Source organism: Macrotis lagotis, chromosome 1, assembly GCF_037893015.1.
Source record: "Macrotis lagotis isolate mMagLag1 chromosome 1, bilby.v1.9.chrom.fasta, whole genome shotgun sequence".
Lineage (NCBI taxonomy): Eukaryota > Metazoa > Chordata > Mammalia > Peramelemorphia > Peramelidae > Macrotis > Macrotis lagotis.
Window position 1 is genome coordinate 870,467,850 of NC_133658.1, and position 16,166 is coordinate 870,484,015.

The 16,166-nt window shown below is 44.6% G+C and overlaps 2 protein-coding genes across 2 annotated transcripts in view; one reads left to right on the forward strand and one right to left on the reverse strand.

Moving 5' to 3' along the window:
- HSPG2 (heparan sulfate proteoglycan 2) overlaps positions 1–9,495 on the forward strand; it is a 192,367-nt gene extending 182,872 nt beyond the window's left edge. Inside the window, exon 104 of the mRNA XM_074218188.1 lies at positions 627–9,495. Coding sequence (XP_074074289.1) covers positions 627–799 — 173 coding nt within the window. The 3' untranslated portion in view covers positions 800–9,495. The remainder of the gene's footprint in view (positions 1–626) is intronic.
- LDLRAD2 (low density lipoprotein receptor class A domain containing 2) lies at positions 5,556–11,056 on the reverse strand. The gene is made up of 2 exons (XM_074218189.1): positions 10,521–11,056; positions 5,556–5,710 (listed from the first exon to the last, which is right to left on the reverse strand). Exons 1-2 carry the CDS (start codon positions 10,936–10,938, stop codon positions 5,556–5,558), a joined length of 573 nt encoding a protein of 190 aa, XP_074074290.1. The 5' UTR covers positions 10,939–11,056.
- Between the last annotated feature and the right edge of the window lie 5,110 nt (positions 11,057–16,166).

Consider the following 16,166-nt stretch of genomic DNA (forward strand, 5'->3'; position numbering starts at 1 on the left):
AGTTTGGTGAGTGGAATGGGAAAGAGGAATGGAGGATTAGGGAGACCCAACTTAAACCCAACTCTCACCAACTGACTTGGGGCAAGTCATTTAACTTATGAGAGACTAAGCTTCCTCTTCTACAGTGGGACCAAAAACCCTAATGCTATCTACATTAGAGGTATGGAAGGAGTTCTTTATAAAAGAGCAGTCAAAGTTATAACAGTTGTTACCCGTGTGTCCAAAAAGCCCCGAGTCATAGAGAAGGAATAAGGCAACTGATGGGGAAGAAGACCAGAAGAACCATTCTTGGGGCAGCTGGTTCACAGTTCAGAAACAGCATAGGAGAAACAGCATTGGGGTCAGAGCCAGATATCACTGTCAGGGAGAGCTATATTCAAATCTCACTAGATTCTTTAGTAGCCTGGGACCTAGGACAGATCACTTTACTGTTTCTTCATGAGGAAAATGAAAGGATTAGTCAAAGAAGACCTGCAAAGTCCCTTCCATCTCTGAATCAGCAAGGATCCCACAATCCTGCCTTCTCCTAGCAGAGGCCACAGACCAAATGAGGGCTCTAGGATAGGAATGAATGGTTAGAGAAGTCTGGTATATCCACAAACTGATGAGTCTTCCCTCCCTGACAGGTGGGGCTCCAGATGCGACAACACTCACTGGGGGAAGGTTTGATATGGGCATCACAGGCTGTATCAAGAACCTGGTGCTGCACTGTGCCAGTCCTGGCGGTCCTCCCCCTCAGCCCCTGGACCTTCAGCACCACGTCCAAGCCGGTGCCAACACCCGCCCCTGCCCCTCCTAGGTGCCTATGCAGACTCTTGGGCCATGTGCCCCTGGATAGGACAATATTGATTATATTATTATTATTATTATTATTATTTTGTAAGAAACAAAAGCAACCATCATGCTTTGCTGCTACCCGCCTTGGGGCTGGGCTGACCCTATCCCTTAGGGTGGACGGGGGCAAAGCCACAGGGTGAGGCAGGGTGGGGTGGGCACTGGGGGAGGCCATGTGTACCAGAAAAGCTAACAGAATCCTGGGAATTTCAGGCTGAGCCCAGTAGGACCCATTGAACCAGATGGCCAGGAGATGCCCAGGAAAGGTCTGGCCCCAGGACCCCTGTCTGCCCTGCTTTCTGTAGGAAACTCATGCTACCTGTCTCCCCTGGCATACTGGGGAGAGGACATCCAGCTGGGCATATTCCCAGAAGCCGAAGTCTTCCCTCTTCTCCCTGGAACCACTGACTGGCTTTGAGACCTTCTCATTCCCCTACTCTGGGCAGAGAGGAGCTGGGGATCCCCATGCACCTTTCCACCAACTCTGGCCAAAGCTGACTCCTCTCCCCAGCCTGGTAAATCCTCTTGCCCACTTCCGTGCCCCCACACCAGTACCAACCTACCGTGTCCTCCACACTCCCCAGCATCATTCTGCCATGCCTCTCAAATTCAGAACTTTTTTAAAGCACCTACTAGATGCTTGGGGTCCCTGCCCTCAAGAAGTTTAGTCTAGGGGATAAGGAGGAAACTTTGTTGGATGGTGTCAGCCCACCCCAGGCTTTCTGTCTCCATTGAATCTGCCTGTTGTTCCTCAGATCACCATAAGCCCTCCAACTCGAATTCCTACAGCTAAGGCCTAGCCCACTGACCTTCTTCTCTCAGTGTCTTCAGATAAACACAACTGTCTACACCCTACACCCCAGCTCAAAAAGGATTTGTTGGAGGCAGAATTCAGAAAAGGAAAGACCCCAGCATCCCCAAGACCAGCTCAGGGACGGCTGGGCATCCCTGGAAACTATCTGGCTGGGGTTAGTGTGAGGATGGAGAGTGAGGGTGACCCTCAGTTGTTGCTGCGGGGAGGAAGGGGGCAGCATTCAGAGAGGAAGAAGTGAATTAGGAGATGTCAGCACTAGCTCGGTCGGGGGGGTTGCTGGTGGGGAGGAGGCAAGAACGCTCACACCTGAGCTTCAATTCCCCTCAACTTCCTCATCAAATCCAAGGAGAGTTTAGGAGGCCCAGTGTGGGACAATGTCTCTTTTTGTCCTAGTTAGCAATGAAGAAATGAAACAAGGTCATCTCTCTTCCAGTCCTCCCTCTGCCTCTGGGGCCTGGCTCCCAGGAAACCTCCCTGGGGTCCTTACTGTGGGGTGCCCTCAAGCAAGGTGGGCCTAAGGGGTGAACAAGCAAGGTCCCTGGGCCTACAAGTGAGGATGGGAATGGGGAGGGAGGCTCCTCCTGTGGTCTTTGTCTTTCTTCAATAAAAGGTGCTACCCCCAGTCAGGTGCCTTCCTTTCTATAGAGGGCTCTAAAAGGATTATATAAATGCTAGCTGATGATGCTGATGGGACATCTTGAAACAGAACTCACAATATTTGGTTGGGGGAGGAGGGAATCCAGGGGGCTTTAGATAAGTTCCCCTGAGACCAGAGCTATACGGAGAGCCCTGGTAAGGCTGACCACTGCCCCCCAGCTTGGCCAGCCTGCTCAGCTGCCACCTGCTGAGGGGTGACCCGGCCTGAGCAGAGGCAGCCAGGCTGGCCCAAGGGGCAGCAGGTGGTGCTGTAGTTGGGGAGTGATTTGGATGCCCTGGTCCTGGCAAGGGTCCGACCTGGGGAGCAGCAGCAGCACCACCAGAGTAGGCCGACCACGGCCCCCATGGAGCCCAGCAACACTAAGGATGTCAGCAGAGTCCTTGGCAACCTTTGCCCTAGGGAATGAGAGACATGTCAGGCCAACAATGAAGCTTCCCACATCATCCCCTATTTTTTTTATTCCAAGATGAGAGGCCTAGGAGGGGCAGGTAAGTAGCACCTGTCTTAGGATCCAGAGACTTGGGTTTGCCAACTCACTTAAGCTCTTAACTTTGTGAGGTTCAACTGACTTGCAGGGGTGATTGTGGGGAAACCCTTCCAAACCTTAGAGCTCTGTGAAATGGGAGTAAGGGTATGTATGGGGTTCCCCAATTTCTCTGCCCCAGGACTGGGTAGAAGAGGAACAAGAACCAAGAAGAGTCTGACTACCTGTGGCAGATGTCTCCTGAAGGGCAGGCCAGCTCTTCTTAGGTTTGCTGCTGCTGTTGGGGTTTGGAGATCCTTGAGTTGTTGAGAAGACAGGAGACGTTGGGGTGGCCATGGTCTCAGCTGGAAATACAGCATCTCAGAGCTGGAGAGGACTCAGGGGACCCAGTCTAACCTGTACCTGAATAGGACTGCTGTCATGATTGACAAGGAGTTAACCGGCCTCCACCCAGAGACCTCAGTACAGGCATAGGTGTTCTCCTCACCATCCTCTTGGCTTTTCCCTTCATTATGTCATGACCTTCAAGATGCCCCTGTGACAGGAGGCAGGGATATTTTTTTTTACAGATATGGAAACAGAGGCTGAGTGAATGCAAGCATAGCAAGGGAACACCTAGCTGAATTGGAATAATAAATAGCACAATCAGGGCTCTTGACTCCCCTACCCCACATTACCTCAGAATGGACCCTAGTTTCTTTACCCAGTTCCCAACCTGTGGAGGGCAGGACAATACATGTCTTATCTAATCTCTGACTCTCCAGGACAAATGATTCTTGCCCTAGTCAGTGCTTAGTAAAAGTAAAGGGGAAGCTAGATGCCTTGGATAGAGCAATGACCTTGGAATCAAGAGGATAGGAGTTTGAATCTGGCCTCTGACACTAGTATGATCTTGGGCAAGTCACTTCACCCTGACTGCCTCCCATTCAGGGTCATCTCCAGTCTTCCTGATTCCTATCTGACCGCTGAACCCTGATGGCTCTGGAGGAGAAAGTGAGGCTGGTGACTTAACTAAAAAGTCACTCAAATCCAATTCATGTGCTTGTCATGGCATCACCTCCCTGATGTCACGGGCTTCTTCGAAAATGAAGGACAAACATTAAGATTAAGCTTAGTAAAAGTGTATAGGATACTTTGAATTCACACACCCAGAATACTCCAATAACAAGGGGCCTCTTAGAGTCACCTTGTGGATTCCCAACTTTCCCCTTCCCTAAAACTGATGGATATTAAAGGTTACTTCCTTGGAGGCCAGGGGAAGCCTTGGGCTGAAATGAAAAATCCAAGTCAGAACCAGAATTCAATTCCCATGTCCAAGCCCACCAGTCACATCCCCTTATGGTTCCAGGCCTCAGTTTCTCCACATGTGGAATGGCAATGTTTATAGCTAGTGGTTGTGAGGAAAGCATCTCCCCCAGGTCTGGAATGATCATCCTTCCTCACCTTCAGTCCCTAATTTTCTTTGATGCTCAGTTTAAGCTCTGCCATGAGGGCAGTCCTGCTTCTCCCAGCTGCTAGTGTCCTAAAACCACCCTTCAAGAATGAAAAAATGACCCATATGTAGAGCTGCCTATGCAGGGTCTTGTCGGGTTACAGAGTGGAGGATCCTCCAGGGCAGAGACTTTCACCTTTGTCTTTTGAATGCTTTGGACCCAGCCTAGGCCTTGACCAAACAGTAGGCCCTTAATTAATGATTATTGATTGACTGACAAAATCTTAAAAGGCTATACAGGGGCGGCTAGGTGGTGGCAGTGGATAGAGCACCAGCCTTGGAGTCAGGAGTACCTGGGTTCAAATCCAGTCTCAGACACTTAATAATTTCCTAGCTGTGTGGCCTTGGGCAAGTCACTTAACCCCATTGCCTTGAAAAATCTTTTAAAAAAAAGCTATACAAATAGAGCTGGTGGAGGCAGAGGGAGCAAGGGCAGGGTTGGGGAAGGGATGGCACTATGGTGAAAAGTGCTCTGAACCTGCTGGGGAGGGGAGTGAGGTCAGAAGACTTGGGTGTGAATCCTTGTTCTTACACTTAAATGAATAAATGAGAAAGAGGGGGAAGCTTTGACTAAGTGCTTACTATTTGCCCAGCCCTGCTCTCAAGAAAGTCTAATAGTCTAATAATGGAAGATAATCCATAGAGGGGAATGTTGTGGTCAAGGAAGTCACAGGGATGATGAGTACAAGCTCTGGTTGCATGTCCTTCCCTTCCCTCTGTGACCAGGATCTTGACCTTTATTTAACTCTGAGACTTAATTTCCTCCTTTGGAAAATGGGGGGTGATAGCTGTTCCTGTTCTGAGGAAAGCTCTTTGTAAACCTTAAAGTGTTAAAATATTATTAAAGAACCCTGAGGGAGAAGACCCCACACCTTCAACTGCAGACATTGGCTCCTTATCTCAAAGTAGTGGTGCTTCCATGTGGGTGATCTAGGAGAACCCCTTAAAAATGTCCACACTCTGAGAACTGCTGATCTAGTTCAACCCTCTCATTTCAACGAGGAGAAAAATGAGGCTGATATTTGGCCAAGGTCAGAGAGGTACATTTAAATGGCAGATCCCAGATTCCATTTTGTGTCCTCACTCCAAGATCATCTCCCCTTGTCGGGGCATCTACTTTTACTCCATCTCTTGGGCCCTGAGTTTCCTCCTCTGCTCTGTCTTCCTCAGAGGGGGCTCTACAAGTGGGAACTGATTAGACCCATCCAGACTATGACTCCAACTGTAGCCTCCCCAGCCCAAACACCAACCAAGAGGACGCCTGTGCCCACCACTAACCTCTGCAACTGGCAGGGGGGTAAGATGTCTGGTCACTGCCATCCCCACAGTTGTCGATGCCCCAGTTATCACACACAAGGCTCTGGGGGATGCACTTCTTGTTTTGGCAGAGGAAATAGAAACCCAGACCACAGGGAGATGGCCTGGAGCCTGGGATTTGGAGAGCTGGGGAAGAAAAGCATAGGGTCACAAAGTTAGAGTGGACCAGACCTTGGGCAAGAATGTCAGAGCTGATAAGGACATGAGAGCTTACCCACTTCTAGCCTACCTAACCTTCATTTGATGGATGAGCAAACTGAACTCAGAAAGCCTTACCCAAGGTCATACAGGGCAATAGATGAGGATGTCCTTCTTTCCACATCTACTCCCTCACTCATTCAACAAAGTACAACTTCTTTTCTTATATAAGGAAACTGAAACACAGGTTCAGAATCTTGTTCCAAGTCACACTGGAAATAGGTAACAGCCAGTATTTCAGCTTCAGGCCTTCTTGTTCAAAATTCCTTATCATTTATTCCTTCCATCCTTCTGCAAGTGCCTACTATTTGCATCAGATAAATTCCTGAATTTCCTTAAAAACCTCTGCACTTGGGAGAGGAAGGAGAGAAGGAGCTGTATGTGATGTGCTTCATTTGTTAATTGGAGGAAATCTGCTCTTTGTAATTCATTCTGAATGAGAACTGGTTACTGAAGAGGACCATTGGGAAAGAGTGACCCAGTCCCTTTCACCTTCTTAATAAGGCAGTATATTTTGACCATATTCCTAGGAACAGATAATTTTTTAAAAATCTGAGAAAAGACAGGCACAATTCCATGGCTAAGGGAAAAGAAGGAGACACAAGAGAAAGGTCCTACAGCTTTACAAAATAATAAATCATGTTCCTATGGTGTTTTAGTCCTTACAAATGTTTTCTTCACAATAGTTTTGAGCAATAAAGAAGATGAACCTTGTAGAGTTCCTAGGTTACCCAGCAGGAATAATCTGTGTTTTGAAGACTATTCTGGCTAGATGTCAACTAAAGAAACCTGGAGGCCTTGGGGAGAGGGGAAGTGTGCAATCAGAAGATTTAGGACTGTCCTGGGTTTTTATGGAAGCTTTGGATGAAGGCATAAAAAGGTGTCTGTAGATTATGTAGAAGAAGACAATCAAGATCTTTTTATAGGGACAGTTATATTGATCAGGAAGAAGGCAAAGTGTCAGCTATCCCCAGCCCACGCAAGCAAACAAAACCAAATGTTCCTTAAACTCCTACTATTGAAAGACACTGTCTTTTAACACAAATAAAATGAAAATAACCTCTGCCTTCAAGGAATTTATTATCCTGTGCTGGGGAGATACCACATGCACACAAATAAATAATCACAAGATCTTTGAATAGCTCTAGAGATCTCAAGAGATCATTCAGTCCAATCCCCTCATTTTACAGAAAAGGAAAGTGAGGCACAGAGAAGTTAAGGGACTTGCTTAAGGTCTCAGCCAATAAGAGTACTAGACAGGACTCGAATTCAGATTTTCCTGACTTCAAGTACCCTATCCCTTATTGCTACTTTTACTAATGGTTGTAACCCTAGACATGACTTAACCTGTCTCCCAGTGCTTTCAAGTGAGAAAATTTTGATCCCTTCCCCATGCTACCTCTAGAACAGACTGGTAGCATCTTAGGAAAGATTTGAACCCAGGATCTAGATTGATTATAGAGTCAGTGCTCATTCCATCATCCCACACAATCTATGGAGGGAAAGAGTAGGATGGAAAGTGTAAGGAAGACTTTCTATAAGAGACAGAATGTGATAATGGGGGGATTAAGTTAAATTTTAAAAAAGCGACAATATGTGAGCTGAGACTTGAAGAAAGATTAGTATTTCAAAGAATTCTTTCCTAGAAAGGTGGTGGGAAGGCAGGAGTTCATTCTAAGCATATGAAAAAGACCATGTTCTTAGCTAATGGGAAATTCAATGAGCTGAAAGGATGATGTGGCTGCTGAAAGGTCTAGCACATCTTGGGTTCTGTCAATAGACACATAACATCTAGCTTATGGAATGATGGCCATTCCATTCTGTTCTGCACTGGTTGGACTCTTTGGAATTGTTCTCAATTATGGAAGACATACTTTAAGAAAGTGGGAAGATTGGGGCAGCTAGGTGGCACAGTGGATAGAGCACCAGGCCTGGAGTCAGAAGGACCTGAGTTCAAATCTGACCTCAGACACTTAATAATTACCTAACTGTGTGGCCTTGGGCAAGTCACTTAACCCCATTGCCTTGCAAAAAAAAAAAAAGGAAGTGGGAGGACAATTAGAATGACCAGGGTATTAAAGGGTCTGGAAACTATGACACTGAAACATCTAGAAACAGCTTTAAATGGGATGTGATAGGAAGTTAGTTCCAATATCCTGGAAGTCAAGACAGCATGGAAGAAAGGATAAGAGTTGTTTATTCAGTGTTCTAAAGGGTCTGGGGGTAAAGCACTGAGGGAATCCAATTTCAGTTGAACAGAAAGAACTTCCTGACAAGTAAGGCTGAATGAGAAGATTCCATTTCTTCTCCATTTAGGAGCTAATTGATCACCTATTGGAGAGTCTAATAACAGTACCCCTTCACTGGTTGAGAAGTTTGAGGAGAGGATTGAAAAGATCCTTTCAGTTCTTAAGATTTTGTTATTGCAATAATGTTTCTTGGGTGGTACATACTCAGAAGAGGACTGTGTGTGTGTGTTGTATGTGTGTCTTTCCGCCAGTATATGAGCATGAGTGTGAGGGGAAGAGGATGTGTAGAGGCAGCCGACTTTGTTCAAGTGGCTTATCATCTTTAGGACTCAGTAATCTCTTCTACAGAATAAGGGGGTTAGACTAGATGACTTCTAAAACCCCTTTTCCCACCCTGAAATTCTATGTTCTAGGGGGGGGTCTTCTCAGCTCTGACATTCTATGCTGTGATCATTTCCATTTCTCATGTTTTATGTTATCAAGTCCCTTTTAGCTCTACAAATTTCATTCCTAGGATTGAAATTCAGGAATGGAGTTGCTGACTGACCTTGATACACGGCCCACAGAACCAGGCTTCTGAGGTGGGGAAGGGAAGGAAAGGAAAGAGGAAGAGAGCAAGCTTAAAACACCTATTCTTTCTGGGTAGCTAGGTGACTCAGTTGATAGAGCACTGGCGTTGGAATCAGGAGGATGGGAGTTCTAATCCAACCTCAGACTCTTGACTCTTTCTAAATGTGTAACCTTGGGCAAGTCACTTAGCCCTGATTGCCTCGCATCCAAAGTCATCTCCCGTCTTCAGGATTCATTTCTGGCCACTGGAGCCAAATGATTCTGGAAAAGAGAGTGAGTTTGGTGACTTAGCACAGTCCCCCTCACTCATATCCAATTCATTTGCTTGTTGTGGCATCACCTCCCTGAGATCATGGTCTTCTTAGAGGACAAAGGACAAACAGTATCATCAACCCTGGATGGGAGATCTTATTACTATCCCCATTTTACCCAGGTTAAGTGCCCAGGAACATATAACATATCTGAGGTAGGATTTGAATGTAGGATTTCCTAACTCCAGGCTCCTTTTTTCTATACACTGTACCACCTAGCTGATCGGTATTTGGCGAATACGGGAAATGATAACTGCCCCATCCCTCCAAGTCTCCAGCACACAGTATTTCCACCTCTCCATTTTCTGCTGTGATGTTGACTGGAGGCTTCTCCCTTTGGAGACTCGTTCTCCTTCCTTAGCTCCTTCTTGCCCTTTCTAGTTGACCCTTCACCCTTAAGATGAATCAGAATGGAAGGTAGACTTAAGAGTCAGGAAGACTTATGTTTAATCCCACATTTACTAGCCCTGTGCTCCTGGGTAAGTCATACAATTTCACTGAGACTCAGTTCCCTCAATCTGTAAAAATAGAACAATAACAATAATACCAACTTCATTGAATTTTTGCAAGGATGAACTGAGATGATGTGTATAAAGTGCTTTATGAACTCAAAAAATATGTATATATATGTATGTATATATATTTTAGGTTTTTGGAAGGCAAATGGGGTTAAGTGGCTTGCCCAAGGCCACACAGCTAGGTAATTATTAAGTGTCTGAGGCCAGATTTGAACCCAGGTCCTCCTGACTCCAGGGCCGGTGCTTTATCCACTGTGCCACCTAGCCACCCCTAATAATTATTATTATTAAGGCTAGGGATATTGTGTCCTTTCATGTCTTCTCCAGACTTGGGAAGCTAAGCAAACTGAGTAGAATGTAGGGCCTGGAATCAGGTAGACATGAGTGCAGATCCAGTCTCACACATCTACTAGCTGTATGACCCTAGGCAAGTCACTTAACCTGTTTGTTTCACTTTCCTGATCTACAAATGAGGATAATAATTATATCTGTCTCCCAGGGCTGCTGTAAGGATAAAATAATTTAAAAACTCTTAGTATATCTCCGGCACACAGGACTATATAAACATTAATTTTTTATGGTGAAGTTTTTAGAGAGTGAGACTGGGAAGGGGAAAGGGCTAACTTAAAAGGTCAGAATCACATAATATCATAACTGGAAAGGCCTCTAGAGATCACTGTAGTAGACAGAAAGTTGGATTTGGAATCAAAGGACTTGAATTTGAATCTTTCTTCTACTACTTACTACCTCTATGACTTTGGATAAATCATCTAATCTCTAAGCCTCAGTTTCCTCCTTTATAAAATGAGAACACTGAACTAGATGGTCTTTATGGGCCTATGTAGCTCTAAATCTACAATCTCATGATCCCCTAGCACAATTTATCATTATATAGAGAAAAAAAATTGCATCTTTGAGAATTGAAGGGACTTGCCTGAAACTGGAACTAGCACCAATTCTGAGACTCAATCCAGTACACCTTCTGTTGCCTCAAGATGCCTCCTCATCAGCTCCCACTATTTTGAGCTGCCCATCCTGACCCTATGACCCCCCCCATGTCGCCCCAACAATGTACCTAGTCGGAATGAGGTGAAGTCCCCAATGAAATCCACCCTGGGCTGCTGGCCCCTCGTCACTAGGCGCAAGCTCAGGGTTCTGCCGGTGGACAGGACCGGACCTGGGATGGTCAGTCCACATAGTGGGTTCCCAAGGCGGAGACCCTCCTTGGCTGGCCCATCATAGAACTGCAGGTAGGAGCTAGTGGTGCAGGGGTCTTCTCTGAGCTGACTGAACCCAAAGGTGGTCGTCTGGGGCAGCTCAGAAGGTGCAGGTTGGGTAAGGCTGTATACCAGAAAGAATCGGAACTGGAACAGGATTCTGTCTTGGGGAGATGCAGCCTGCACAGTGAGCCAGCAGTCTGTCTCAACAGCCACGAAGTAGAATTTCTGAGAATCGGAATGGGAGCGGACAATCATCCCATCCCCCTGCAGCATCTGGTCACAGAAATCCACCAGATTGACTAAAGAGAAGAGAATATGGGGTAGAGAAAGGGAAGAAAGATCAAGGGAGGTATTTGAAGGTAGCAAAGGAAGTCACCTGGGGAGAGAGACACCAGAGTTGGTATCCATGGTATCTGGCTTATTAAGGCCTGGAGTTACCTGGGTTGAGGACCTTCATCTAGCTTGGATGTTGGGAAGACAGGCATAGAAGAGGAATCTGAGAGAGAACTAAATACCAATTTTACAATTTTGTACATACAACTGATCCCCAGGTGGGAGCTGGGAGATAGTGGAGAGGGTACTATACTTCTCTCAGGAGACTCAGGGCTCTAACAGATTTTCTGTCTCCACAGTCTCCGTGAAAGGGACTTGATCAGGGAAGTACTCATGCTCCCAGATAGGATTTGGGAAGAGGAACTTCCAAGCCTCCCAATTGAAATGTCCTCATAACACCCAACAACTTTATCTCAATCTCCTTTTGGAACCAACTCAGATTAGAGTCCCTAGGGGGTTGGAGAGGGGTGTGGGAACTCAGAAATGTACTTCACCTGCTATGGACAGTCCTACCCACCTACTTCCAGGGCTGATACTGTCACAACAAGAGTACCTAGCAGAAGCAGGCTTGGGGGAAGCCCCAGGAAAGGAGTCCTTGTGGTGAGGCAGGCCATCTTATATCTCAATTTCCAGAGTGTTGTTGTCCAAAGTCAGTTGGTCAGTGTCCAAGCCAGAGACAAGTTTAAGCTGGAGGCTTTGGGTGAAGAGAAGCTCCTTCCTGCCCCAACCTATCCAAGAGTGCAGCCTGGTGACAGAAAGGACTGAAAAGGGAGAAGCAAGTCTCTGTCCTTAGTCTGTAATCTTCATTGGTCTCTTCATGCTTTCTTTAGCTTTACTTTCCTTGGGGTTGTGTCTTGTGTTGCCAGGGAGATTTGGGGTTTTGGCCAGATCGAGTGGCAGTGGGGATGAGAAGGATGATTTTGTTCATACCCCCACCCCCATCCCCATCCCCCACAGAGAGTCAGGGAACTCAGATCCGGTTTGGCACAGGCCTCTAGGGAGGGGACTCCATGGGATGGAAAAGTTCTTGCCCCTCCTTCAGAGTTCTGCTACCTTGGAAACTTGAGGAAAAAGAATGAACTGTCCAGGGAGATCCAGGCACAAGGCTCCCAAACCTGGCTTTATTGGTCTGAGTCTGGAGATACAGCATCAAATGCTATTAAGTGTATTTGAGTGCTCGGAATTTACCCTGAAGAGGTCAATAACAAAAAGAAATGCCCCAAAGACACCAGAAATTTCATAGCAACGCTTATAGACTTTAGTGGCAAAGAGATGGAAACAAAGCAGGTGCCCATCTACTGGGGAATGGTTAAGTAAGATTATGGTGTATACATGTAAAGGAATAGGACTATGCTGTGGGAAACAAGGAATTTGATGAAAATAGAGAAAGAGGGAAAATTTATATGAGCTGATGCAAAGTTAAGTCAGTAGAACCAGGAAAGCAACAAATACATTGACTATAACAAGATAAATGGAAAGAGCACCAATAACAAGAAAAATGGAATGCTGTGAAATGATGATGACCAAACTTTGTCCCAAAGAAGAAACAGACTCTCTCTACTTCCTTGGGGTGGGTGGCACAATAGAGAAAGCCCTGAACCTGGAGAAAAGAATCAAAATCAGGCTTAGACACTTAGAAACTGTGTGATCCTGGGCAAGTCATTTAATCACTTTCAGTAAATGAGATTTGTATAATAATAATAATAAATAATAATAATAATAATAACACTTTCCTTCCAGGGTTGTGGTGAGGATCAAAGGAAATAATATTTGTAAAGCATTTTGCAAACATTAAAGCACTATATAAAAGCAAATTACTACTACTACTACTACTACTAGTAATAGCAGCAACAGCAATGGTAGTAGTAGCAGAGGTGGGGATCTCAGGGTATGGAACATAAATACATAAAATATAAAACTTTTTTGGATAGATTGGCTAGTTTTCTATAAGCTGAGTCTTCTCCTTTTTGTTTTTGTCATTCTTTGTCAAAAGATAAGGGATGCTCTCTGGGATAAAGAGGTATCTGTTAGGAAATATTGATGATGTAAAAGAAGAATATCGTTGAAAAAATTTTGCTTTCATTGTACATCCTAGCAACAACATGGGGGTGATGATCAATCTTGATGGACTAGCTCATTCCATCAGTGCAACAATCAGGGACAATTTGGGGCTGTCTGCAATGAAGAATACCATCTGTATCCAGATAAAGAACTGTGAAGTTTGAACAAAGACCAAAGACTATTATTACCTTCAATTGAGGGGAAAAACCCATTATCTTATTATGTAATTTTGCTATCTCATACTTTATTTTTCCTCCTTAAGAATATGATTTCTCTCTCATCACATTCAACTGAAATCAATGTATACCATGGAAACAATATAAAGACTAATAGAATGCCTTTTGTGGGGGGTGGGGGAGGGAAGCAAGAATGGGGGAAATCACAAAACTCAACATAAATAAAATCTTTCTAAAAAAAAAGAAAATGTTTTGCTTTGTTTTGTTTTTGTTTTTTTAAAGATAATGGCTGAGAGACAGAAAGATAGAAATACACTTTGGTCCCAATCTTGACTCTGACATAATTTGTTAGAGGATTAAGAGCTGGAAAAAAGTCATAGGGATCATGTAGCCCAACTCTTCCATTTCCACAGGAAAACTAGGACTCAAAAACAAGGAAGAGAACTGCTCAATCTTACAGGAATGGGGAACAGCATGACTGGAAATTCACACCTAGACCCTCTACCTCTAGATTTAAGCTCTTTATGAAACATCTTCACTGCTTACAACTAACTAAACCAATTAAATTCTAGTAAAAAATGATAGCAAATTTATAGAACTCCATGGGGAGACCTTTGCTAGGGCTGGAGAAGAGTCTAGATCCCTGTGATCTCCTATGATACATAAACAAACAACTGTAATACCAAAGAGAGACAGGGTCCTAGATGTGGGACTTAATCCATCTATGTAGGGGACCCCAGGAAAGGAAGTTCCTTTTACCATTGCAAGTCAGCCCTTTTTGAGGGCACTGATGGCATCCTGATGGAGCAGTGGTTAGAGTTCAGGACTTGTCCAGGGAAAGACCTAAGTTCAAAATCCATCCTCAGATATTCATTAGCAGTGTGTCCTTGGGCAAGTCATTCAACTTTTGTCTGCCTCAGCTTCCTCCTTTGTAGAAGGAGATAGTTGGATTGGATGCTCTCTATGATTCCTTGTCTTCATATCTATGGCCTTAGGAGCCTATCATACATCTTCCCTAATGATGATGATGTTTGTCCTTCATTCATGAAGAAGAGATGATGTTATGATAAGCACATGAACTGGATTTGAGTGAGGGGGTGCTGGGCTAAGTCACCAGCTTCATTTTTTTCTCCAGAACCATCTGGGTCCAGTGACCAGGAGGAAGAATTTGAATAGTTTTTCCTGAAGTTTCTTCTCTTGCCAGTAGACTTATGCTACTTTTCTAAATAATACTCGAGGGGGGTGTAGAGCCAAGATGGCAGCATGAAGGCAACATTTCCCAGAAACTCCTTCCCCAAAAAACTCCAAAAACCATGAAAATATGACTCTAGCCAAAATTCAGAGGGCAGAACCCATAGAAAGACTGAGTTATACATTTTCCCAGTCCAAGATAACTTGGAAGTTCCATGGGAAAGGTGTGTTTCACTGGGACCAGGGGCTGGAAAAAAGCCATGGTTCCAGCCCAGCCCAGCCCAGGGATCACCAGGAACAGCTTGAAGGGGCAGTGAGAGAATTCTGCAGCACCAGAATGAGTGTGGAATGAGGAGTACTGGCTGCAGAACCTGCAGTAAGAATTGGGAGAAACCACCCTGCACCTCCAGAGCACAGTTTACAGATGGTAAGGGGGTCAGGGGAGATGGCAGAAATCTCTCTGCTCTCCCTGGGGCAGGACTCTGCTGTTTGCCCACAAGCAGGTCCAAGTTGCACTTTGACCTTCCATACTAAGATAGCAGGGACCCTTCTCACAGCTCCAGGGCAGAGGGGAGTGCCTGTGATCATCTACATATCAAAGCACAGACAAGAGAGCATAAGACCTTGGAGGAATAAAGGGCCCAGTGATGTTCCCCCCCAAAACCCCAAAGCCTTGGAAGTGCTGTAAATTAGTCTTGGGCTGAGGAAAAGAAAGAATCTAACTATAGAAAAATACTTTGGTCCCATGGAAGATAAAAACATATACTCAGATGACGACAAAATTGAAGCTTCTGAATCCAAAGCCTCCAAGAGAAATAGAAAATGGGCTCAGACTAAGGATGAACTCAAAAAAGACTTTGAAAAGCAATTAAGGGAAGTGGAGGAAAAATTGGGAAGAGAAATGAGAGTGATGAATAAAAATCATGAAAACCAAATCTGCAGCTTGGTGAAAGACATAAAAAAAACACTGAAGAAAAAAATATGCTAAAAACCAGTTTAGAGGGGCGACTAGGTGGTGCAGTGGATAAAGCACTGGCCCTGGAGTCAGGAGTACCTGAGTTCAAATGTGGTCTCAGACACTTAATAATTACCTAGCTGTATGGCCTTGGGCAAGCTACTTAACCCCATTTGCCTTGCAAAAACCTAAAAAACAAACAAACAAACAAAAAACCAGTTTAGGCCCAATGGAAAAAGCAAAACAAAAGACAAATGAAGAGAAGAATGCCTTAAAAAGCAGAATTGACTAAAAAAGGAGACCAAAAAAGCTCTCTGAAGAAAAAAACTCCTTCAAATGCAGAATGGAACTAAAGGAAGCTGATGACTTTGTGAGAAATCAGGAAGAAATAAAACTCTTCCAAAAAAAAGCCAAAAATTAGAAGAAAATGAGAAATATCTCGTTTGAAAAACAACCGACCTCAAAAACAGATCCAGAAGAAATAATTTTAAAATTAAGATAAAGAAGGCAACTCACCCCAGAGACAGAGCCATTGGAATCTGAACATAGACTGAAGTACATTTTTTTTCTCTCTCTCACTATTCTTAAGGTTTCTCATCTTCTTGGGGGGAGGGGGAGGGTTTATGTTGACTCTTATAGCAAAATTATTGTAATAATCTAAAATAAAAAATCAAAAAAATTTCTATATACATAAATAATGCCCAAAATTCTCATGTTGATAGTGTTTTAAAATTTAAAACTGAGGTTACTAGGGGCCAATGGGGTTTAGCACCTTCCTTTAGTAT

Bases quoted from the DNA above. Each gene is read 5' to 3' on its own strand.
- LDLRAD2 (XM_074218189.1), bottom strand. From the start codon at position 10,938: ATGCTGCAGGGGGATGGGATGATTGTCCGCTCCCATTCCGATTCTCAG. The intron at 5,711-10,520 runs GTACATTGTTGG...TCCAAATCCCAG, and splicing joins CTTCACCTCATTCCGACTAG to GCTCCAGGCCATCTCCCTGT.